Source organism: Pistacia vera, unplaced genomic scaffold, assembly GCF_008641045.1.
Source record: "Pistacia vera cultivar Batoury unplaced genomic scaffold, PisVer_v2 Contig460, whole genome shotgun sequence".
NCBI lineage: Eukaryota > Viridiplantae > Streptophyta > Magnoliopsida > Sapindales > Anacardiaceae > Pistacia > Pistacia vera.
Window position 1 is genome coordinate 133,561 of NW_022196291.1, and position 26,264 is coordinate 159,824.

Sequence of the window (26,264 nt, forward strand, 5' to 3'; positions counted from 1 at the left end):
TCAACACAAAAATCATTTAAAAGGGAAAGGCCGGTTATTGCTTTTGTGAGTGTGAGGCAGCCATGGATACTCAGAGCTGGAACAACAGAGAAGAAGCCAAAAACTCCTCCGAGAACGATAAGAAAGTAGCAAAGGAAGTTAAAGGCGTGGTGGATGAGGCAGCTAGTAGTGCAGGAGAGAAGAGAGAGAGGAATGACATTAATGCTACAAGTAAATCGGTAATAAAAGAAGTTGAGCAAGGAATTGTGAAAGGTCTTCCTCATCAACAAGTTCCTCAGCCTGGAGATTTCTCTAGCGAAGCCCTTGAGCATCTTTGATCCTCACGCACCCAATAATGTCGTTTGTTTCCTTAATTTCCTTTTTTCTTTTGATAATTTATTGTTAAGAGAGAATGTCATCATGTATAATTATTTGTACTTAAATTAAACTTAATTAGGAACCTATCTCTGTTTTATTGTAATTAAAAAGCCTACCCAACATAAGCTCCTAGAATCCATGCAGCCTATGAAAACCTAGAAATACTTAAACCTCACGTAAATCAACCTCTACACACTTTCCTTTTCACATTCTCAATCTTTCGGTCCAGAAAACCTTTACACTTACACATAAATTTATCTAAAGTTATCATGTTAACTTCACCGGAAAGATCAATGGCTGCGGTGGCGGAGAGGCCTAGGTTGAAGAAGTTGCTGTTCAACGTTATGATACAGGGTGATTTCGTTGCCGTAAGGGTGGTGATGCCGTTGGAAAGCACGTCACCGATCTGGTGGACGCTGTGATGAAACAGTATGTTAAAGAAGGTTGTCGACCCATCTTACCAAGCACTGATCCCTTGTCTTTCAGTCTCCATTATTCACGGTTCAACTTCGAAAGTTTGGAGAGGGGCGAGAGGCTGATAAAATTCTCTATTCCTGTGATTCTCACCATTTAAAAACTTAATTTAGGTTTCCATTCTTGTTTTCTTCCTCCGATTTTATTCCCTGTTTTCTTTTTCTCTCTTCTCAAACAATATGGCTGCTTACTTTTGCATCGCTTTGTTCTCATTGAGTCTACTTTTTCTTCGTTGATCTCACCCGCTTCCGCTCAAACATGCAACACCTACACTTTCTCCAATAATCACAACACTTATCGTGCATGCAAGGACCTTGAGGCTTTCAACTATCATCTTCACTGGAACTACAACCAGGATACCAACACTCTCGACTTAGCTTGTCGTACGTTGAGGAACTGACCCAGAGAGATGGGTTGCTTGGGCCATAAACCCAACTGGAGAAGGCATGATCGGTTCACAGGCTCTTGTAGCCGATACAAACCCTAAAGGAATCTTGCATGCTTATACTTCTCTCATCACAAGTTACAGTGCAATTGGAAGAGGGTTCTTTGACTGGTCTTGACTTTTGAGGTTCAAAAGATTTAAGCAGAGTTTGCTGATAATGAGATGATTATTTACGCAACCATCGTGCTTCCAAAGAACATGATGACGGTGAACCATGTATGGCAAGAAGGTCCGATAGATGGAGATAGTCTTGGGATGCATCCTCTAAGTGGTGACAACGTTAGATCAATGGGAACTGTGGATCTTCTTTTAGGAAAAGTTGTTACGATCGGCCATTTGTTGTACACAAATTATGTTAATAAATCAATACATCAATGTACTTCAAATTATCCAAATTACATATTTATCTAGAGAAATGCCCTTGAAAACATCCTCTAGCTCAAGCAGCAAGCTTATAACGAGATATCCCATTAGAGGTAGGTATAGCTTTGGAATGATGATTGGCCACTAATTAGTGAGGAGATTTGACAAACATCTAACTGCACTGAGATGGTTGATAGCACCTTCAACATTTCGTTATATTTAACTGACAAGAAACACTATTTGAGATGACAGCGTTAGTTTCCTAAAGTCAAAGGAAAAAGCGTTTCGTGCCAAACCTCAGGGGTGGCACTGTAAACCCATAGTGGTCTTCAAGCACGGCTGTGTTGATGGGATTAAATTCATAATTCAATCCCAGGATTCTGTTTGAGCTTTCACTAACCGCGCATACAATCCATTCTTGTGAAGGAGCTCGTGATGGTTGCCTATCTGTGCATGCACAATTCGTAAGTGCAAAAATTATTGGGTAACTTGCATGTATACAAGTTAGCAATACAAGTTAGCAATATTGAGTAACGATACACTAAAAGTTATTTTGAAAAAGCAAGACAAAAACTGCTACCTCAACAATCTGGCCACCGTCAATTACAACAATTCTGTCAACATCTTTTATGGTAGAGAGCCTGCAAAATGTTATTCCTCAATTCGCAAATCATCTTTGAAAATCAGAACAAGAACTGATGAAGCAAGAAAACTCACCTATGTGCAATGATAATAATGGTTCTTTTTGTTTCATTGTCATTTCTGAGCGAATGTAGAACCCCCTAAAGATTGATAAAAGCCTTGATGAGAATTTCACAAGCCTGAGCTAGCTGAATCTATAACATATCTAGTTTCGATTCTTTTGGAAAATGGGAGTACTTACCCTGACATAGTGTTCGCTTTCAGAATCCAGAGCACTGGTAGCTTCATCGAGAATTAGAATAGCAGGATCTCTAAGTATGGCTCTGGCAATAGCAATTTGCTGCTTCTGCCCTCCACTAAGTAAATCATCATCAACAAGGGTTTCATAACCATGAGGAAGAGATAAGATGAATTCATGAGCATAAGCCTGCTTTGCAGCCCATTCTACGTCTTCCTGCTTAAGATCTCTTGGGCAACCATACATAACATTTGACTTGATATCCATATGAAACAGATGGGGTTCCTGAGTTGAATTAGAGTTTAGAAAAAACTTGTACAGCCTTTGCAGGTTAGTTTCATATATCACATGATATGTGGTTGAACCTGTCCAACAAATCCGATCTTTTCTCTCAACCACCTGACGTCCAGCTCCTTTAGTGGGAAGCCATCAATAAGTATCTGTGAATAGGAATACTTGTGCATGTGAGAACTGTTCTTATACCACTCTGAAAACGAGTGAATGAATTTGGTGCATTCCAATATTCAGAAAACAATAGGGAAGGTTTCATCATCATGAAAAGTCCATTGTGGATGAAAAACATTGAGAAAAACAAGAAACAATATTTCAGATTAGTCCATACAATAAATTCGAACTACTGCCAATTAGCAGTAAAACCGAAACTTAGAAGCTAGATTCACATGCTTTTTGAGTTGGTTTATAATTCCCATTGACCACACCAAGTTTTATATTTGCTATGGCATGGTCCATATCAGATTTTAAAAAATTCAGTCTCCCAACTTGAAAAATAGTCAAATAATCCCCTGCACGCCTGTCATGCTCACACTGAAAGCAAACAAGGGATTTCAGGGTTTTTATTGACAATTTCTCAACATTCTAGATGGTATTTACTACTTGGAAAATGTTGTACTTCAGTGATTTTATGGCAAAAGTCATTGGGTAAATGATGTTGAAAATCTTATTCTGCAAGCTTATAATTTCTATCCTACTTTGCGTTGGATTGATTATATGCCTTCTTCTTTCAAAATGCAATTTAGTAAATAGCAAGCATTAACTATGGAAAAAATGGTTCTACAAGAATCTCAATGCCTCTCCAAATAGACCATCCTTTAAAACAACTGGAATGCAAAATTGCAATGGATAAAAAGATATGCAAAAGCTGATGTTGGTGAGGAGGGGTTGTTTATAAGGTTAAATACGTTATGCTTGCTTCGCAACACAGACGAGCAATGAAATTGTGTTTCCAAACGTACATGAGATTCATAAAAATAAATATTTCAATCAATTAGTTACCAAATCTACTTGTTGGAGTAGAGTATACCTGACCACTAATTGGCTCATAGAGACGTAGTAAAAGATTAACAAATGTGCTTTTTCCACTGCCACTTAGACCAACCTTGGCAAAATAAAGGCATCAAGTCAGTCCCATATCTTTTTTCTGTCATTTAAGGTAAAGATAAAAATAGATACACAAAGATATCTCACGATTGCAACCACTTCATTTGCTTCTACAGTGAGGCATGCATGATCTAGAACGGGCACCTGTTTGAAAATCAGATGTTAGTAAAGCTCAATGAGTTCTATCACATCCTGAAAAACCTCTCCCAACCCACACCTCCAAAGACCAAAAAGTAGATGAAAAGTATGAAGGCATACTGTTGCCCTTGAAGGATAATGGAATGATACATTCACAAATTGTATATGCCCCATCAGCCTCTGCAACTTTACTCCTGCATAGAGCAGAATGAACTATGAAATTAAACGTATACAAAATCAATAAAGGTAATATAAATGGCCATACGATGAACTAGAAATTGGGAGCAAAAATCACATAGCCAACTAGTTCTTTCTGCAACAACTTCAAATTTCTAGTGGACCCACTCGGTAGGATTTGAACCCAAATGAAGTTTTGTCCGTCTATTAGTGGGTTTGACCTTTCCATCCCAGATTGGACTCTCATATAAGTCAAAATAAAAATCAACCAACCAAAATATATAAGATAAAATTTTAATTTTAACTGGAAGTGAATAAATACATAATAACCACCAATGCTAACACCAATATGTAGAATTCAGATATCTATAATGCAAGTACATATGGACCTATTACTCCATAGTACTCTGTATCAGTCATTCAGGAACTAAACTGAAATCTAAATGCAGTTCAACACATTGCAATTCACAAATAAAAAAATAATAATAATGTAGTAGACTCCTATTAAGCAATATCTAGTAGAATTCACATTTTGCAAAATGATAAAGGGTGAAACAGTGCAGATTATAATCAAAGAATTTAGTTCTTCTCCGGAACAAAAAATATTCTAAAAAATTAGTCTCCATGGCAAGTCTATCAATGAAGCTAATCCGTGTAATACAAGAAAAATGCTCATTAATCTAAAAAAGATTATGATGATCTTCAAGAACCTCCCGTCCAAGAAATTACAAGACATTGCTTGCCTTTTGATAAAAATTGATTGCTGGGCAGAAGATCCATTAACTGGAAGACCTTTTCACTTGCTCCAATTGATCGCAGTAGTGAGGATAAATTGTCCACCACCCTCCAGGTTGCATAAATCAACCACTCGCAGTACAATACATATGTAAGGAGCTGCTCAGAAGATACATGACCAGTCAAGATAGACATTCCTCCTAAAAGCACCGCAATAACCTACAAAATCAGTTAAATTATCAAAATTGGACCAGAATCGCTCTTTTCTTCACCATCAACTTACTAAGACTAAGAAATTTATCAGCTAACTTTTCAGAAAAGAGACGACTCATCTCTTCTAACCTTCTTCTTTAAGCATAATGCTAGTGAACGAAAAACCCCAAAAAGAAGCTTTTCATTTCTCCTGATCTTTTTAACGTATAAAAAAGTGCTAGAGTAGGACAAAATACGAGGTGCCCTAGCTGTACACTCAATTCATTTCATGTCATTGTTCTTTGGGATAGGAATTTCATGTCACTAGTTTAATTAACAACCAAATAAACTTAGAGAAGAGAACTGGATGCAGTGGAACTATATAAAGGAAAAGCACATATTTTAACGAAAGAACTTGTGGGTTTTCAAACCTGTGTTGAACGATAAAGAGTCATAAAACTCATATTCCACAATCCATTAGCCATGCTTTCATAAATTCCAATAGAAGCAAGCTTGTCCAGCCATTGTTTGAACCTAACACCATATGACACAGATCATTTTGACGTGATTATGCAGAACAACACATACATCCATTCTCTGGGTATCAATTTGTTGCTTGTGAGTGCATTAATCATGGAGAAACATAAGAACAGATTATGGATAAGAAATATTGCCTGCCAAGTTCTTTATGTTCTGTTCCAAAAACCCGAACAGTTCTCATCATAGAAAGTGTTTCTTGTGCAACCTACATTTAAACATAACTGTACAGTAAAGATCTTATTCAAGATGCTGATTTTGGAGTGGCAATTTAAATCAGTCCTGATTCACCTCGTTGGCATGTGCGTTGAACTCTTGAGTTAACTTTGCAGCTTTCTTTTGGTACCTATGAAACACAGCTGGCTTTAGTAACACTGGCGGATAATCAAACACAGACCCTTAACCAAAATGACTAAAATATCCCAAAGCTGTTGAAAGCAATTAATATAAAGAAATGCATATACAATATGATATATTCATTGGCTCAACCTGCTTACAACTAATTGGAAAGCTATTATACTCAATTCAAGTAAATAGGAATTTAATTTTTCCATGCAAACAGAACATTGAAAGAATAAAGTTCATATTTCAAATCTTAGGACATAAATACAAGTGCAATGAATGTGTCTTATATATATATATATATATATATAAAATAGGCATTTCAACAAATTACTACCATAACTTTTTGGTTCAGAAGAAGAATTAATTAACACCACAAATAATCAGAGGAAGAAATTCAATAAGGATTTTTCAATTTACTTTCTAATAAGAAAATTTAGATGACACATAAATTAATCAGCAAGTATCTTTTCTTTTTTTTCTTTTTTTTCTTATGATCGGATTCTCCAGATAGAAATATTTGAGCATGGAAGACAAATCTAAGACGTCTATCAAATGGGGGGAGGAGAAATACTCACTGGCCATAAACCAAAAAGACTGCAGACAGAACAGAGCATATCACCAATGCTGATAATGCGAGAGGCCAAGACAAAACCAGCAAGTTAATAAATGCACCAATCCCCTACATTATAAACAAAATGAAAGAAATAATTGTCAATCAAATTCTAAGTTGAATGACCAAAAAATGAAAAAGAAATGAGAATGGAAAGGAAAGGAAAGGAAAGGAAAGAGCAGTTTTATAAGAAAAAGAAAAGACATAAACAAAAGAAACCTGAAGAGAGTTGCGCAATATCAAATTAACATCATTTCCAATCACGTTGGACAGCTGCTGACAATCTGCTCCAAGTCTACTTGTCAGAACACCAACTGCTTCTGTCTCGAAAAAGATTATATCCTACATCAAAGGTGATGCCACCATAGAATATTAATGATGCCCAAAAAATAAATAGATGTCTAACATGCCTGAGAAATACAAATGGCATCTCAATAGTAATAAAAATCAATAAACTAACCCCCACCTGAAAAACAAGTGCTGAATACAGAGATTCCCTAAGACGCTTCACCTGAGAAATGTAGTGGGAGGCACCAATTTGATGTCACATTAAGATTTGTCCAGACAAGATTAATTCACTTGATGATGGTCAAAGTAATGAATACTATCTGGTAATTACAAAAGGTATGAATTCCACAGAAGGAAGTAGAAAAAATTGATCAACAGCAAAGAATGTTTGATCAGTCAGCAAGCAGAAATACTAATCACGTATAATTTGGGAAAAAATGTCTGATTAAATCAAATAAGATCATCAAGTCAATGAGGAAAGACCTTCACTATGTTTTGATTAAGAGATCTATCTGAATCCACCAACTATTCAATCTATTTTATCCAAAAAAATAACAAGCTATCACCACATTCACAAGTATGACGAGATGAAAACTAAATGTCTCACAGCTTCTCAAAATTCAAAAACCAACAAGAAAAAATACATACTTGAGAATAAAATGAAAACGGTTGTAAATCCTCACCAGGATCATATTTGCAATACCAAAACAGCCACTTCGTAAGCCACTGTAATTTAAAGAAAATTAGACAAAACCAATCGGGCACCTCAATCAAAAAATTTACAGATGTAGAAAATGGTAGCAGATTATATTTTGAAACTGATCCTATAGTTCCATAACATTCAGAAATCAAAGAAAACTAACTGGTTGTTGCAGCGTCTTATATCAATATATTTCACAGTTGCTACAATAATACTTTGACTATAAAAAAATTAACCTGCATATCCCCGAAGTGACACACAACATAAGCAAGAATCTCGAGCTCCTCAAGAACACCATGGTCTCCCCTCTCTGAGCAGAAAATACAGACGCTGCCAATAAACTTGGCATTGAGATTTCTGAAACCTGCAGCATAATATACTTAGACCAAATGAATGATCTTATATAAAAACAATCCAACAATTCTATATTCTAAAATTTCCTAAATGCAAGTAAATCAGAGCTGAATTTAAGCAAAAGAAACAAACCGCTGCAACAATTAAGGCAGCGACTGCAATATAGAGAAGCCACTGTTCGTGTCCAATCAAAGTCCACATTCTGCAAAGCGCAATCCGCACAGTAATTGGTTTCGAGGTTACGCTTTCGACTTGCTCAGCATCAGTTAAGTTCCACCAATTCTTGAGAAACTCTAAGAATTTTTTAACGTTCTTGTCTTCGTCTATGTTTCTGTTTGATAGTCGGTCCACAAATGCTGAATTTGAAATTTTGAACAACTGCCGCGGTTTGTTACTGAGAAATGTGGTAGGGAATTGGTGTTTGTTTCCACAACGTTGCGTTTGGGGGATGAAAATGGGGCGCGATTTGTTGAGTGCATGGAGGTTCAAGTGAGCGGTGGCCATCGGGTGTAAATTAGAGCAGGAAAGGGCTGTTTCCGTAATTTACAACCAGTAACATTTTTGGTGGGCGATTTTTATTTTGGGACTTCGTAAACAAGCCGAGGTAGAACAGATGCCATGGACGCTGTCCATCCAGTCTGCTAAACTGAACTGATTGCCTCAGGAGGTGATTCTCCTCACCCGAAAGTCCAAATCGTTGCCGACCCGATTGGCCCATTGGACCTTATTGGGCTGGCTCGTTTTATTCCCTCAGTTCGGGCTTAAAACAAATCTTATTCCCGGTTCCTTCCTCCAATCCGACGGTCTGCTCCATCATCTCTCGTCTCTACACATCTTCTCGGTCGTCTTGTCAGTCGTCGCTACTACTCAGGCAAGTGATTTTTTTTCCCTTTTGTCTTTTCTTTACATTTCGAACAATTGTGTGTTTCCACGACCTATATTTGTTATTTTTTTTTCTAATTTTAGTTTCAACTGATAAACCCAGGATTTGAGCTCTTGATCTTCAAATTAAGTGGATTCTCTGATTTGTGTTTCCATTTTCAACAATAAGCTTTTCTTGACAATTCTCCAATCTCTATCTTTAGTTTTGTATTGGATCAACTATGAAGCAAATTGGCGCCTGACTAGTGGCAACAAGCATTTCATAATATCATTGTTCTGTTCGTTCTGGATTAATCATGGCCGGCACTAAGGTTCAGAGCGAAGTTCCTAAGACGAGACAAAGGCCAATCGTGCGTCTGGGAGTCTTGCTCATCTCACACAGTCTCCTCGTCAGGTACTGATGTCACTATAACTCTCTTATTTTCACTCTTTCATTTTTCCTATTTGTCTCATTTAGTTAAACTCTTTCTTTTTTCTCTCATTTTTGTGGGTTTCAGCGTAGTTTGCTGTACGGCAGGAGTTTTGGCTCTGTTACTCTTACCTGTTCTTGCCAAAAACACCTACATTTCCGAAAACGCGCTCATGCCAGGTCACTGACTGGATTCCATCATTTGTATCTTTTTTATTTAATGGTTTTTTTTTTTTTTTTGTTAGTCATGTTTGCTGATATTGTTTTACAGGTTCTGCGAGTTCCATGCTCTCTAATCAGGAAGTTTCTGAGGCAAATAAATTGATAAAGGATATCACTAGCTTATATTCTAAACCTTCCACTGCAGCCATGTATGTCATTTGTACTTTGTTTGAGAAATTAAATTTCATTTTAACTCACTTTGCCTCACTTCTTTTTTTGACTTAATTTGCTAAACTGTTAATGGGGTTGTTTTTCTAGCTCCAAAAATTGGTTCAAATATATTTTAGGGCTGCTAGTGCTTGAATCTGAGTTTTGTAGAAAACTCCTTAACTTTTAGTTTGAAATGTTTGTGGGTGCTTGGCTTGTTTATTTAGATTTCTGTTGAAAGGTTTTTGTTTTAATCTCTGATTGTGAGGGTAGCTGTGAGTGTGATTGGAGAGTTTTAAGTGGTAGTGTGCTTGTTGAGGTAATTAGGGATTTTCTTATCCTGATGCTTCCAAAATTAGCTGGACAAATATGATGTCTTCTTTTTGTGGTAGTTCTTAAAACGCCATTATTTCTCTTAAGGGTGTGTGACTTGCCATTTAGTTAACTTCTACTCTATTGGTTTTATGTTTTATAATTTTAATGAAGCACACTAGTGAGTGGTGTGTGGTGTGCTGGTATTCATTTGAAGATTTCTGTTTGAACTGTTATCTTCATGATTTTCTTTTTGTGTTGTAAAATCATAAAAGAAAAGGCATTGATGCAATTCTGTGTTTTATATTGCTTTTTATGACAGAGAAAGTCGAAGACTCATAGCCCAGTATATGTCCAACTTGGGTGCTGAAGTTAATTATCACAAATTCCACCCTCAGCCAAACGAGTTTCATCCACTGCATTTTTTCTCTAGCCCTGATGCTGGGATGATACAGGAGAACTTTAGTTGTGCATCTTATGGTGTAAACACTGTTGGAGTAATAAGAGCTCCTCGTGGTGATGGGAAGGAAGCTATAGTCTTGATGACTCCTTATAATTCTGTCAATGGTGATTTGCAAGAGGCCTTGCCCTTGGGCATTGCATACTCAGTATTTTCCTTGCTTACCCAAGTTACTTGGCTGGCCAAAGATATTATATGGCTTGTCGCCGATTCTCAGTATGGAGAATATGCTGCTGTTGCTGCTTGGCTAAGAGATTATCACACTCCAGTCTTTAGTGATTTGAGCTCACTGAATACGGAATTGTGTCATGATGGCAGTTATATATTGGATTTGAAAGAAAACTCAAATTTAGAAAGAAAGATATCCTATGAATTTAGGCGCTCTGGGACTATGGCTGCTGCCCTGGTCTTGAAGGTTGTTTATAGAAATGAAGTCGAGGACACTCTTAGTATTTTTGCTGAGGCATCCAATGGCCAGATGCCAAACTTGGACCTGATCAACATAGTGAATTATTTAGCTGTACATAGGCAAGGTTATCATGTAAAGGTGGAGAAAGTTTGGTCTCTACTTAACTCCAAATGGCTGAAGATTTTGGGTGAAATATTTGAATCACTGGGAAAATTTGTGAAAAGCTTGAATCCTGATTGGAAATTCGGTATCCCAGTCGCAGAATATATTGAAGGCACTGCTACACTTGCAAGTTCATTATATTATCAGGTAGTTATTTCTTCAGCATTCTCTCTCTCTCTCTCTCTCTCTCTCCTCCTCATGCATGCACACACTGGGGGAGGGGGTCTTTGCTGGATATTTGTTACTTTTTGTTGCATCTAATGTTTTTGTTTGCAGTTCTCTTTGACCACTGGGTATTTGCTTATGCTTTATATATACTTTTTTCCTCTTTTAGGCAATTGGTGTTCCCACGGGTCCCCATGGTGCTTTTCGTGATTACCAAGTCGATGCAATAACTTTAGAAATTTCACCTAGAGTTTCTTTTAATAACAAGGACAGGCGCAATGACTTCCTTCTACAAGGTGGCCGGTCAGTTTTCTTTGAGACTTCTTCCCTTTTTCTCCTTTAACTTGGATTTTCTACTGTCAATGCATTCTGGTGGTATGATGATTAGAGAGTATTGGTGAAGGTTTCAATAAATGTTGCTACATGGTATTGCTTTTTACACAACATAAATTTCTATTACTAAGTTGGGTTTAAGGCACTACTGGCTCAAGTGAAAATTTCTCTTTTTCTTAAATCTCAACCTATGTGGTTCTTGGGGGCCTGGGGCTTTGGGTTTGTTTATTTCAACATAAAAAAGGCTGAATCATACCTTGTATGTTTATAATTGCTATTAACCATGTATATTTTTTTTTCTCTCTCTAATATGATTTGTTTATTTGTTGCCTTTTAATCAGGTGGTTTTTCTCTTTGGTAATTTATTTTTGTCGTCAATTTTTTTCTTACCTTGTTGGGGTTAGTTTGATAATATAATTAGTTTTTTAAAGAGAAAATATCTTTAAGCTGAGTTGTATTTTTTTTTTTTTTTGGCGGGGTAAGTATCCTCAATTCCAGAGAAATAATTAATATGATGAAATATAGCATATGATACTTCTCTTGTTTGTGTCTTACATTGCCATGATTTGGATATTTGCATCCATTTTTATCCATTAAAAGGTAGATAATTCACACATTTTTTGTCATTTTGAGCTGAAAGTTTTCCCATTGCTTGATTCAGGTTGATTGAAGGAGTTATACGATCAGTAAATAACCTCCTCGAGAAGTTTCACCAATCATTTTTCCTGTACCTCTTAACATCTCCTAGTAAGTTTGTGTCAGTTGGAGTCTACATGATCGCTTTTGCTCTCCTTGTAGCACCACTTCCTGTGGTTGCAGCATCTCTCTATGCTGAGACTCTTAATTTGATTCCTACTTCTGAGAAAGAAAAGTCTGCTGCTGATGATGAGCTTGGTAGTGTACTCAGATCATGGAAATGGCTTAATTCAGCCAAAAGAGTGTTTATAGTACACTTATGGGGTGCTATGGTGTCTTTATTTCCATATTTCATCTCCCAAATACCCAACTGCACCCCAACAACCAACTTTCACGTCTGGTTTCTGCTTTCAGTGTTCAGCCTGGTAATCTTAAAATGGATTTTGGGTTCTCCATTTTCTCAATTGTGTGGACTTCAACCTCAAGAAGAATGGGCTATCTTGAAATCAGTGACTATCTCATCTTTCTTCATTGGCTTGTGTCTCATGTCTGTCATAAATTTTGCTACTGCAGAAATTGGGGCTTTACTAATGGTCCCAACATCTCTGATGGCTCATCCTCTGAAACTTGATGTCAGAGGCGGGAGATTCCTAAGATTTTCAAGGGCAATTTGCAATCTGGTTCTTGGGGTTATCAGTTTCCCCCCAGCTACATTTTTTATATTGAAGGGTATGTTTGAAGGTTACAGTGGCATCAATGCTGGTGACTTCTGGAATTGGGTAGAGTCCCTTTGGGCATGGAACAGTGCTACTTACCTCTATATCGGTATGGTCCACCTTCCTTGCTGGGTATTATGTGTTCACGTTTTACTTCATCCTTGTTAACACGTGTTAGTCAATTTTGTCTGTACGTTAATGATTTATTAGATCTACAAATCAGAAGATCCTGGGCATTTTAATTCGATCTATATATCTTCTTATCTGACTTGCATGTTGGTATGTAGATTTGAGCCACATCTAGAGACATAGGTCTTCTCAGTTGTGTGATTTTTCGTATCTGAGGCCATACTGCACTCTTAATGTTAAATTAAGGGGCTTCCATTGGCAAAGGTTCGTTAGTGGACAGGATTACAATCAAGGCACTACATGCCTCGACTATATAATATTAGCCTTCTAAAAGATGTGTTAAAAATTATTATCAAAGCAAATGATTTAACAATCCCGGGTTGATGTAGCTAGTTGATTGAAACAAATTGTTAACGACCCCAATCATTTGATATATCTATGAGTTGGATCACTTCACTCAGAATGAGCTGTGTGTGACTTTGTAGCTTGAATTGGTACATTTAAATAGATCAATAACCTAACCAACTCAGAGCTAGAGACTGATATCTCAAATTGACTAGATTGTGGGAAGATAATTCACTGTCATGCTGAGCACGTGTGTGTGTGTGTGTGTTAGCTATATGAGTTTGCTTGCTCTTGTATAATAACATATCTGCTCCCTTGGTCTCACACGTGTGTATCTATGTGTGTGTGAATGCTGTAACTGGACATATAAAACATGTACATTTAAGTTTTGTCATGTAGACATTTTCTTTAGAGTGAAAGGGAATGAACAAATATGCCCCTTTCTTGTAGCATAACAGTTGCTGACAACGTTGTTAAAAATTAATTAAAGTAGAAGTAGAAAAAGATTGATGAGGACGAGGTGCCTTGCTGATGTGAAATAATGCGTTTGATAAGAACGTTATTCGTTTTTGTTGTGATTGATGGTTAAAAGTATACTATACACCACTTAAGGAATCTGTGACAAATGCTAGAAGATTGTCATAGCTTTAAATGCCATGAAACATCAACTTTTATGTTGATTAGTCAAACATAATCCCATTTATCAAAGCCATGTTTACACATTCATGGCCTGGGAGAGAATCTTGATTTATCAAATATATCACAATTTTGTTTTATGGTGTTGGAGCTTTGTGTTTGTATTTCACACTGTGGTGATGAGTGAGTAGAGGTGGGAGTTTTGGCACGTTTATGTATTTGGCTGGGTGGGATTGGAAATTGGAATTTGGAAATCACTAGAAAACGTGACGACATATGCAACAACAAGAATATGCAAGTAGACAAACTAAAACGAATGAATGGACGGCTGTTACCTCAACCCATCATTAATTTTAAAAATATCCCTTAGAGAATTATAACATGTGAGCAGCAACCCATTAAAAAAAAAAAAAAAAAAAAACTGAATACTTGGATTTCAATCTAAGATCAAGCAGAATCATAATTTATTTTTAAGATTTGGTTTGTGGGGAATAAGACTTTGGAGTTTCAGTGTGAAGGGCTTAAATTAAGATACTTAATTTAGATGAATGAATTGTAGTGTTTATCCGTATCCTTGAGAATCTGATACTGAATCCTTTCTTCATAATATTTCCTTTTTAATTGTTGTTTTAATATTTATTGGATAAATATATCTATCTATTTTTGCGGTAGATAAAAATTGGTAAGAGGTGGCGTAGCCGGCTATGCAATCCACGTAGACCAAACACCGTCACCAATCGCCCAAAAGGATTGCGTAATCACGCGCCTAATATTACAGTACAAAACCAAAGAAAAACACACTTGTTTAACTAAATTAGGCAGAGACACTTCTCTCTTCTGTTGTCTCTATTACAAGAAAAATAAATTATCCCATTTTAATATTTTATTATTTAATGTCATGCCTCATTGGAAAGGGGGTGGCATTATTATAATTTTTTTAATCTTTAATTTTGAATTTGTGATTGTGGAATTAAGATTAAAAAAAAAAAAAAGGGGTGTGTTAGTTTTTCAATGTTTAAATAGGTGAAACAAATGGAATGGTTTCACTTTGAAGTTGCTTGAGAATATTTTGCTTTTGAATTAATTACAGGAAAAGCGTCCTCTTCGTTTCTTTCATACATTCCTTTTACTTTAACAAGAAATTGTTTTACACGCACTTGAAATAGCGCTTAACCAATAACAATAATAACTCTCTCACCTTATAAATATTAAAATTGAAAAAACAACTCATATATTTCTCTCCTCTGATAACAACCAGAAAGAAATAGTAAGAAGCAGACAACCTTCGCGGCTTCGCTCAAACTCTATAGAATTCTCCATACTTTGAGCTCCAAAATATGGATGCCGTTTTATGTGATGAGCTTTTACAAGAAATCTTCACAAGATTACCTGCAAAACCATCATCTTCTTCTTCATCATCGTCTTCTTTATCCGTTTGTTTAGTTTCTAAACGTTGGCTTCATCTTTACAGGACTTCAAGGACGTCTCTTTCTCTCAAACTCATCCCTCATAACTCGGTTGTTTCTTCTTTATCGTCTTTTCTTTCTCACTACCCTTCTCTTTCTTCTCTTTCTCTTGCTTTCTCTTCCTCTGAACCAATAACTACCACCACCTCTTTCTGTGACAGTCTTCTCCTTGTTGTTTCTTCTTCTTGTAATTCTAAGCTTAAACTCCTCCGTTTCTTGGGGGGTCCTGTCTCTGTCAACTCTTTGCTTTCTCTGTCTAGAGCTTGTAATTCCCTTACTTCTATTACTGTTTCTGTGTCTCGGCCGCTTTTTCTCAACTGGGTTGCTTCCTTTTCCTGTTTAAAGGAGCTGTCTCTGTATGCTTGTGATGGTGATGGTATTCAAGATGGAGACTTTGATTGTTACAGGGAAACTGGATTGCGTTTAAGTGAGGAAATTGATGCAGAATTGGGTTTAGAGAGTCTTTCTTTATCTGGAATTCGTTCGGATGATTTTGGTGTTGGTTTGTTATGGAGGAGCTGTAAGAGGCTTAAAAAATTGCAGCTAAAAAGCTGTTCAGGTATTGGAGATGGAGGGTCATTTTCGTCCTTTATGGAGTGCTTGCAGGGTCTTCAGGAAGTGGAGCTGAGGACTTGTAGGAGTATAGTTGATGTTGTGTTATTGAAATTAGCTGAGAATTGTGATTCTTTAATTTCTCTGTTGGTATATGATGGTTGTAGCAGAGATGGTTTACTTCATTTCATGAGTAACCGCAGATGTAATTTGCAAAATCTTGATCTTCGCCTACCGCTAGACCTTAGCAACGATCATCTCACGGCTGTGGCTGTGAATTTCAGGTGTCTATCAACTCTTAGGCTTCAAAGTTGTTGTCTTGTCACTGGAGATGGCCTTAAGACTCTTGGTATTGCTAGGAGTTCAGGTCTTGTAGAATTGGCACTAATAAACTGTGATGTTGTTGAAAGAGAACCGGGGTTGCTTGCAACATTAGGACAGAATTTGAGGCAGTTGAGGAAATTGGACTTGTCTTATAATGAGATGTTGCTTGATAAGGAGTTCATTGCAATGTTAGTTTCCTGTAACTATCTCATGGAATTGAAGTTGAGAGGGTGCAAACGGCTCACAAATATGACAGTGGCTTCTATGTCTAAGATTTGCAAGAGGTTGGAGAGCATTGATCTTATGCATTGTTGTGGGATTGAAGCTAAGGCGGTTGAGTCGTTTGTTCTGAACTCACCGCAGTTGAGACGTGTAGAGGTTGAGGAAAACAAGCTTTCTGATGCTGCAAGGACATGGGCATCGCGTAAATTTATAGAGGTGGTTGTTTGATTGATGGAAAAATGATGAAATTACGGCTTTTTAACTTATTGAAATTTCAGGAAAACCAGGTATATATCACAGAACTTGTTATCAGTTTAGTGTAAATAATTCTGTGGCTGTGGAATAGAATGAACCAATTTCAGAGCCTGAATAATTATGTTTATGAACATTGTTCATATTTTCAATAAGATATGTGCAGCAATCAATGTTGAAACTTTCTTCTTTGTGGCAAAAGGACATATATAATTTTAATTTTGTGTTTTCCTTGGCATTGACATTGTAACAACCATTCATCACATTTTTAATTTGTTGATGCTACTCATACATCTAACAGTGCTCTGATTATAAATGCTCGTTATTATTTTTATTTTCCTATATTCAGAGTCATTGTCTCAACATTATTAGTTATAACTTTAGGTGTAAGGCATCATTTTGAATTAATATTTATCAAAGTCCCTGTGTGGAACTAGAAGAACTAGACCTATTCATTTTTGTGCTGATGGAAAATTTGGTAATATGAAGTAACTGGAGATCGATGATAATCAGTTCCACTCATTGGGGAACTGCACTTGTTGTCAATGTTTTTCTGCTTGATAATATGAGTTTGGGTAACAAGGTTGGAGCAGGCATAGACAATGTGGTGGAGACTTGCAAAGTGAGAATTTTTTGTGCATATGGTATTGGTAACTGGAAAATGCCTGCAAGAGTAAGAGACCAGTGTTGAGACGTAGCGCGATTAATATTCCTACGATCTGGGAACTCTAAGCAGGATGCATTGCGAATTTATTTTTGATTCTTTTGAGATATGAAGTAAAACTTCTCCAATTTCAAAGTATCTTCTGTACAATATTCAGTATATAGTATTTGAATCTCTGGAGTCTTGAGGTTCTTATTAGAGACTTTCATTATGTAATAGAGAGCAGTAGGATGGTCGTTCAGGATACTTTCATTAATCCAAAGCCGAGCCGTATCAACAACTCTGGAGGAATTAGAGTTCCCACCAGGATTTAAGGGACAATTTATGTTCGTATGTTTGTTATTGGTAATAAAATTTAAAGATCCTTACAAAGTTGCATAAGCATTGGACTTGGATTAGAATTTAATGAACTTTAGTTCTATATTATTCCTTGTTTTAAACTCTATAGAATATCATCTTTTTCATCAAAACTTGAATGAAGAATCATCATCCATGCTTGTTTGCCATAAGTTTATGTCATTTTTCCTCTCTTTATTTAATCGTTCTGACATTCATCATTCATGTTTTTACAACTCAGAAGCAATATAATGCCTTATCACTTGAGAAATGGGCCATCTTCAAAAACATGTTTTGATTTGTCTGTCTGGCTGGCTGCCTGCCAGCCTGCCTGCTCAGTTCTGTGTGTATCCCAGTTGGCTCCACACCGCAAGTAAAACAAGTACAATGTGGGGTAAATTTTAGAGAGATTGTGGAATTTCTATGATTTTCCATGCGAAGGATAATCCATTTAGCCCTAATTGGATTTGTACTTAGAATTAAAGAGCATCCAAGAATGGTGGTGGATAAGCTTTTGACCAGTCTATATTCAACTCAATGTTAGAATAAATAAAAGCTTTTACAAAGTGGGTGTTTGCTAATTCATATGCCTTTTTTGTTTTGGTGGAGCCATATTATGCTTTTGGGGAATGTTAGGCACTATTAAATCAACTTCAAGGTGCCCTTATTCTAAAGTTAATTATGGAATAGAATGATGTAAACAAAACTTAATACACTTGACAAAGGTGATAATAATAATAAGACAATGAAGAGACCTGAAACCAATCCTCTTTTTTGCTCTTCCTAATGGGCCTTCATGTGATTATTTAACTAAATAATTATTAAATCAACCAACAATCACCAATCCAATATTACAATATTAGGGCAAACCTATGGTACCAAATTTATATATCTTCTATTATCCTAAATAAAATCTTATTATTATTATCAGGATTGTTAAATATGTAGCATTAAAGGTGAGATGGAACATAAAAAATTAAAATACAAATACAGAACATTTAATAGATACCATGTTCAATTTATACCTTATGAATTGATTCCATAGAAAAAGAAGCTTACTCCAGCTCTTAAGCTTTATATTTATATACTTGGGCCTAGTTTTAGGCTGATTGACCCAATGAAATTCTATGACCAAAAATATCTGCAGCCCAAACTTCATATAGTAGAAAGGCCCAGTTGAGTGTTATTGAAACGGCCATTTTACAACCTCAAAAAGTAAACCAACTTCACGTCTCAAATAAGCCCATCACCTCGCTACCCACTTCATTCTTTTCAATGGTCCAGATCCACCATCTGTGGGGCCATACCAGAGGCAGAGCTCTACACAATCACCTACTCAACTTTCAATCCTAATTTATTTTTTAGCTTTTCTTATTCCAAAATGTTTCACAGAAATTTCGAAATAAAAATTATATTTATAATAACTTTTTAGTTTTATTAATACCTATAAAAACTTAAAATAGCCGTCATAGCCCCGCGTTTCGCGGGCAAATTCCTAAAACTGGCGCGAAAATTTCGATTGGAGATGAAGAGTCGGTTTGGCGCGAAAATAACGGGCAGGTCGGGCAGGTCAAAAAAATGGACTTTGGGCTAAAACCGCGTAAGAAAAAAAAAAAAGTCAAAACAGAGGGCCAAGGGTAAGGTACAAAAATCGATGATTGGAGAGTGTGACAGTGTAGTGTTTATATAGATTTTTTCAGGTTGAATAACTTAGGATTCTCTTGGCCACCCCATGTGTTGATGTCATTTTTACAAGCATTGGATTCTGTTTTCGGGTTTCTTCTCTTCTCTATTCAACTCAATTAAATTCTCCAATTATCTCTTTATGATCTTGTCAAGTGTGTAATCTTCTGTTTTGTTTTGTAAGTCAATTATGTTGAAGATAAAATTCTTTGCTATTTATTCACCCATTCGCTATACCTCCAATTTATTACTATTATAGAAAAACTTGGACTTTTTATCGAAGGGAAATATGTAACTGAATTAATCACTATTAAGTGATTTGATAGTAAAAAAGAAAAAAATAATGTTTTATAAACTCTTGAGTTCGAGTTATCCCAAACACTAATAAAAGTAGATAGTTGGATTCTTACCTGATCGACAGTTTTTAAAACCTTGAAAGATTAATTAAAATACATGTAAACTGACCCTAACACCATCCGTGATAAAAAAAAAAAAAAGAAAAAAAAAATATATATATATGCAATAGAGTCATGAGAAAAAAAGGAATCAATAAATTTAGCAAACCAAGTTGGGATAATAAATCATTCAGCCTTCAATTAAACAATCTGATTTAGATGGTGATAGAACAGCTTCATGTTAAAAGAGTTGGGTTAAATTTATTACATTGTTTACTGACTCCATGATATTATTAATCATTAATGCTTCTTCTAAGAATAAGATGTGACATTCATTGACTTCACTGTTACCTTTAAAATGGGTCAAAATTTCTTCTTTACAATTATGCAACTCTTTATTTTGACGGCAGCAAATCAAAATTAATGGTTGATTAAGTCCACACCTGAAGAAATTGAAATTCACCTGACCTTGATATATATCTTACTCATTCAATAAAATTAAATTGACACAATATTCATTATTTGTGTATGTTTTACAGAAGAGACAGCGTGTGTTTGTTTTTAACTAAAGACTGACAAATTATTAAATGAATTAATTATAATTATATTTCTTTCAAGAGAATCCCCATAGGAAGATGAGAAAAATATCTTTTTTGTGAAAGAAATAAATAAACATTCAATCCAATAAAAATCCCATTAAATTATCTGTCCTCCTTACGTGTGTGACTTATGAAACTCTTAACACCAATTGAAATTTGAATAAATAGGGTGGCAGATGCCTACATGGATAGGCTACATTTATATAATTAATCTACTTGTTGATTGTTGGTACATTAATATTATGCGTATTGAGTTGGTTCTTTCATTATTGATTATATAAATACATTATTTTGGCTCACCATATCTTATCCTCACACTGTCACACAAAAAAAAAATAAAAAAAATGGACCTACTATTTGAAAACCATACTCTAGGAGAGAGGATAAAAATGCCTCAAAAGTGTTTGCAGTAATGTGGATTATGAATGGGATAAGTGAGGCATCAATATTTATTGAAGCATTTGGTTACCTCATAAATATCAAACATTAACAAATAAAGTCTTTAATTTGATGAGTGTATGTGCATTAATTTAATCATTCTGTGTCTATAAATTTGTGCATGTTCATTTGATTGACATACATACATTTAATGGACACATTCTTGGGTGTACTACTCAAGATGTATTGAGTTCGAGTTTCTCTAATGTTGCTAACAGGGATAAATATTAGAGTTTTTACTTGGTCGGTAGTTTCAGGGTCCTAAAAAATTAATTGAAGTATTCGTAAACTGGCCGAAACACCACTTGGCATATATATAATGAAGATTTACACACATTAGATCATGATACCAAGTAAACACAATTTCTTGGAATATTTGATGTATTGTATTAATTTTTCTATTGATATACACTGTAACATATTTGTAATATGAAAATGATGTGATGTTTCCCATTATAGGAAATCATTATGAAAGGCAAATCCAAGTTAGATTGTATTCTAAGTAGATAACTTAGGTATTTTATCAGGACATTGTCTGTCCAAATTAGCAGAAAATGTTGCTACCTGAATGGCAACAAGAGTTGAAGTCAAAATTGTCTGAAAGGAGAAGTTATTTCATTGGAGATTAACCAAATGCAAACAAAACCACTTCATCTAGGCATCTAATCGCACCATTAAAGTGAACATTATTGAAGCTTAAATCACCCAATAAAAAAATGAACACAATCTGACAAAGTAAGACCTTAAATTTTGGTTCGACTTTACTATATGCTTTCTTAAAGGCTCCTAATCCCTAGAAATCTTTTTATTTAATGAATAAGCAAAGAGAACTTGACATTAACATTACTTAAACATGATCACATTCTGTCTCCACTATAAACAAATTTAGTGCTATTTGGAATATGATAAACATGCTACAAATCTTATCCACAAACCCAAATCAGACCAAAAAATAATTTCACAATTGGGTTGTCTTTGAAAGCATAGAATAATACTGAACTTCTCATAGGATTCTAATCTTTCACCTCCCATTTCTTTGTCTTTTTTACAATGTGAAAAGAGGCTAGCATTACTAGGAACTTGGCTTGGTATGGTGGGTCATAGTCAGACTCAGAAGAAGAAGAATATATAGACAGAGGTGGTAGAGATTTATTATCAAAACCCATAAAAAAAATATAAAAAAAAAAGTTTTTGGGGATCTTAGGTTATAAGAGAGTCGAGTCACTCTCAAATCCAATATTGTAAGGAAGCGTCCGTGTAGCAATCTCAGCCATGAAAAAGATTTTACTTTCACCATTTTGTTGCCCAACCTTTTGGCTACCTACTCAGGTTTTATGAAATTTTCTCACGTACGCAAACAAAAACCCATGTACCCTTTACACGTGTGTGTGTGTATTCTTGAGTTAACGACTTTTTTCCATCCAAATAATGGTTTAATGACATTTTTTCACTTATAAACTTTTAAAATACTAATTTATTATCTAAATTTATATTCTGACAACGAAAAAAGAGCAAATTTGGTTCAGACTGTTGGGGCTTATGAATAAGGGAGAGTGATAAGTCTTTTAGTGGTAAAATGTTATATTTTGGTGGTTGGAATTGATCAAAATTTGATTTGGGAAGGGTTGATACGCAAACCCTAATCGTTTTATTGTCGACGATTGACGGGGTCAACAGAAATAAGGTTTGAGAAATTTTAATGAATGATGACCGAAGAAGAGAATGATGGTAGTGTGGGATTGCAATAGTGGACAATAATAAACTTGAAAATGAAGCTCACATACAGCTGCAAATCACCACTCCCTTACAAAAGGGCCCTCGGCACATTTCAGATGAGAAGAGGTAGTCATGGTCTGCATTGTAATTTAATAGTCAGTTATTTTGTTGCTGAGTTGTACAAAGATTAGTGGTAGAGTTAGTTATTCTTTTTCTTCCAGAATCATCTGAACAGAAGACATATATAGGCTATTTTTGTACTGGTTTAGGATATACAATACAATATACTCAATTGAGTAATTCTTCAACCAAACACTGTTTTTCTCCTTTTTCGAAGCTTTTCTTGTGCTCTGTTTTTCAACTATAACATGGTATCAGAGCAGTGAATCCATCCATGGCTTGCGATGATTCTGCTGTTCGCGTTCCACCACCTCCTCCACCAAACCGATTTCTTAATTTCAATGACCCAACCAACCCTTTTTGACTTGACCATGGGGACAATCCCTCAGTTTCTCTCGTCCCCGACCTCCTCATTATCGACGACTACACCACTTGGCCCCGTGCAATGCAACGTGCTCTTCGAGCCAAGAACAAACTAAGATTCGTTAACGGTGAACTCACCAAACCCACAAACCCATCTGACCCTTTACTTCAACCATGGGAACGTTGTAACAACATGATTACTTCTTGGCTCCAAAACTCGATCTCTTCCTCCATCAAATCCAACATTGCGCTCGTCGATGATGCCTCTGCTATCTGGCTTGAACTACGAAAGCGTTTCACTTAACAAAATGGCTCTCGAATCTTTCACCTCAAGAAAACACTTGCTGGACTTCATCAAGATCAAGATTCGATAAGCGTTTACTTTGGAAAATTGAAAGCCATTTGGGATGAACTCAACCTGTTCGACCCATTGCCTAACTGTACTTGCAGTCCATTGAAAATCCTTTCGGATCGATATCACAGAGATTACGTTATTCAATTTTTAATGGGCCTAAATGACTCATTCCCAATTCTCATGACCAGATTATGCTTTTTGATCCCCTCCCCTCTGTTCGCAAAGTCTTTTCCCTGATCTACCAGCAAGAACACCAACACCTCATGCTCAACAAAAACCCTTCCCCTATCAAGAAATTTTATCGCACCTCCAAACACAAAAACCTCACCCCTATTGTACTCACTGCCATTTATCTGGTCGCACTCTTGAGAATTGCTTCAAAGCAAGCAACGCTGAGCCTCCCACTTGTACTCATTGCCACATGAGTGGCCATGTTGCTAAAAAGTGCTATAAACTCCACGGTTATCCCCTAGGGCACAAACTCTTCAACAAAACTAAATCCTCACCAGTGTTTGCAAACTCTATTTCAATTGAACCAGATGAAGACTCCTCTGCCACGATTGCCCTTACAAAGGACCAATATCATCAACTCCTTAGTTTGTTGCATTCTTTTCTTCTCTGATTTTTATTTTCTTCAGGACCTTTCGTCTTAGACAACGATTGGGAAGGGTGAAGTGAGGCGAGGACTTTATCACCTGTTGCATACTGCAGTGCCTTCCACAGCTCTTGTCGACTACCTTTCCACTCTTTCAAATAAACATGACTTTGTCTCAACTTCAATACTCACCAATACACAGATATCTGATACCTGGCACTATAGGCTAGGCCATACCTCTTACTCCAGAATTTCTTTAATCAAAGACCCTATTGTAACCTCTCATATTTCTAATACAAATGATGTTCCTTGTTGCATATGTCCACTGGCTAAACATCACTGATTGCCTTTTTCCAGTAGCACACATTACACTTCTCGTTTATTTGAAATTATTGTTTGTGATATATAGAGTCCTTACTCCGTCATTGCCCATGATGGCTCAAAATATTTCTTATCTATTGTTGACCATTTCTCCTGCAACACATAGGTTTAACTTCTCAAAAATAAGTCCCAAACTCGATCATGCATTGAATCTTTTTGTAACCTTGTGGAAACACAATTCAATCTCAAAGTTCAAATCTTAAGAAGTGATAATGGTGCTGAATTCAATATGGCCTCATTCTTTAATCAAAAAGGCATCATCCATCAAACTAGTTGCATTGAAACACCCCAACAAAATGCCCTTGTGGAACGAAAACATCAGCATTTGCTAAACATAGCAAGAGCTCTAAGATTTCAAGTTGGACTCCATTAACATTTTGGAATGAATGTGTGTTAATTGCTGCCTATATCATCAATAAAATTCCCTCCCCCTTACTACACAATAAAAGTCCATTAGAAATCCTTTTTCATAAACCTCCAACCTACTCCCATATGAGAACTTTCGACTACCTAGGCTTTGCTTTAACCATTTCAAATGGCCGAACAAAATTCGATCCACGAGCTAGGCAAGCCATTTTCATTGGCTACCGATTTGCTGTCAAAGGATACAAGCTCCTTGATATGCAAAATCACACTATTTTCATCTCCCGGAATGTCTTTTTTCATGAAACAATTTTTCCCTTCCTTCATCAACAATCTCCTCCACGTAACTTTCAGTCCCACTCTCCTCCCTTCCCCATTCCAAATCCTCAACCAGTCCACACAGCTACTTCACCTCCCATTATAACCCCTTTAGATTTATCCCAAACTAACCCTCATCCCTCTTCCCCATCTCCCACACATAACCATTCCTCCATATCACCACAACTCCGCAAGTCTACAAGAACTTGGAAAGCACCCTAGTATCTATAGGATTATCATTGTAATCAGACTCATTTCACCTCTTCTCAAGCGTTGGACAAGATGCCTACAACAGGTGCTGTTTTTCTTATACACAAAACACTTTCATATCATCGTTTATCACCTACTTTTTCCACTTCCATCTCCTCCCATCTTGACCCACAAACTTACAAACAAGCTATTAAGGACCTAAGATGGTGTGAGGCTATGCAGGCTGAACTGGAAGCTCTCGAGCTAAACAAAACTTGGGTGTTGATTGATCTTCCTCAAGGAATCCAACCTATTGCTTGTAAATATGTTTACAAGACAAAATACCATTCGGATGGCACGATAGAAAGATTAAAAGTTAGACTTGTTGCCAAAGGCTATACTCAATAAGAATGGATCGATTATCACTAGACTTTTTCTCCTGTGGCCAAGATTGTCACTGTTCGATGTCTTCTAGCTATTGCAACCATTAAGGGCTGGCATTTGCAACAATTTGACGTAAATAATGTTTTCCTTCACAGGGATTTGGATGAAGACATATATATGGTAAAACCCTCCGGATATACAAAAGGCAAACCTGGTCAGGTATGCAAACTCCTCAAAAGTTTACATGGACTCAAGCAAGCTTCACATCAATGGCATGCAAAATTTTCCAATTCTCTCATTCACTATGGTTTTACACAGTCAACTTCCGATTATAGTTTATTTACCATGATAACTAAAGATTCATTTACAGCTTTGTTAGTGTATGTTGATGACATTGTTGTTGCTTCCAATTCCATTGTTTGCATTGAGTCTCTCAAAAACTTTCTGAACACTTGCTTCAAAATTAAGGATTTGGGTCCACTATGATATTTTCTCGGCATTGAGGTAGCAAGATCTACCAAAGGAATTCATTTGTGTCAACGAAAATACACATTGGATATACACTCAGACTCTGGTACTCTCGGCTCCAAACC

At 36.2% G+C, this 26,264-nt stretch overlaps 3 protein-coding genes across 4 annotated transcripts; 2 read left to right on the forward strand and 1 right to left on the reverse strand.

The window, feature by feature from the left end:
• Window positions 1-75: 75 nt before the first annotated feature.
• On the reverse strand, window positions 76-8,634 carry LOC116145218 (ABC transporter B family member 26, chloroplastic-like). Its single transcript, XM_031430646.1, has 18 exons — window positions 8,126-8,634; window positions 7,876-8,003; window positions 7,623-7,665; window positions 7,118-7,162; window positions 6,871-6,993; window positions 6,617-6,720; window positions 5,988-6,042; window positions 5,834-5,904; window positions 5,591-5,693; window positions 4,976-5,186; window positions 4,176-4,249; window positions 4,005-4,061; window positions 3,841-3,915; window positions 2,885-2,959; window positions 2,523-2,804; window positions 2,357-2,421; window positions 2,220-2,280; window positions 76-2,086 (listed from the first exon to the last, which is right to left on the reverse strand). Exons 1-18 carry the CDS (start codon window positions 8,495-8,497, stop codon window positions 2,006-2,008), a joined length of 2,025 nt encoding a protein of 674 aa, XP_031286506.1. The 5' UTR covers window positions 8,498-8,634; the 3' UTR covers window positions 76-2,005.
• Window positions 8,591-13,109, forward strand: LOC116145217 (glycosylphosphatidylinositol anchor attachment 1 protein). 2 transcript variants are annotated; one of them, XM_031430645.1, is made up of 7 exons: window positions 8,591-8,864; window positions 9,079-9,269; window positions 9,373-9,464; window positions 9,556-9,655; window positions 10,288-11,143; window positions 11,331-11,464; window positions 12,156-13,109. In XM_031430645.1, exons 2-7 carry the CDS (start codon window positions 9,172-9,174, stop codon window positions 13,012-13,014), a joined length of 2,139 nt encoding a protein of 712 aa, XP_031286505.1. In that variant the 5' UTR covers window positions 8,591-8,864; window positions 9,079-9,171; the 3' UTR covers window positions 13,015-13,109. The 2 variants fall into 2 exon arrangements, with proteins under 2 accessions (XP_031286505.1, XP_031286504.1); XM_031430644.1 differs by lacking the exon at window positions 8,591-8,864 and having other exon boundaries at window positions 8,979-9,269.
• A 2,101-nt stretch (window positions 13,110-15,210) lies between these two features.
• On the forward strand, window positions 15,211-17,044 carry LOC116145282 (F-box/LRR-repeat protein 2). The gene has a single exon (XM_031430724.1). It carries the CDS (start codon window positions 15,294-15,296, stop codon window positions 16,746-16,748), a length of 1,455 nt encoding a protein of 484 aa, XP_031286584.1. The 5' UTR covers window positions 15,211-15,293; the 3' UTR covers window positions 16,749-17,044.
• The last annotated feature ends 9,220 nt before the right edge of the window (window positions 17,045-26,264 follow it).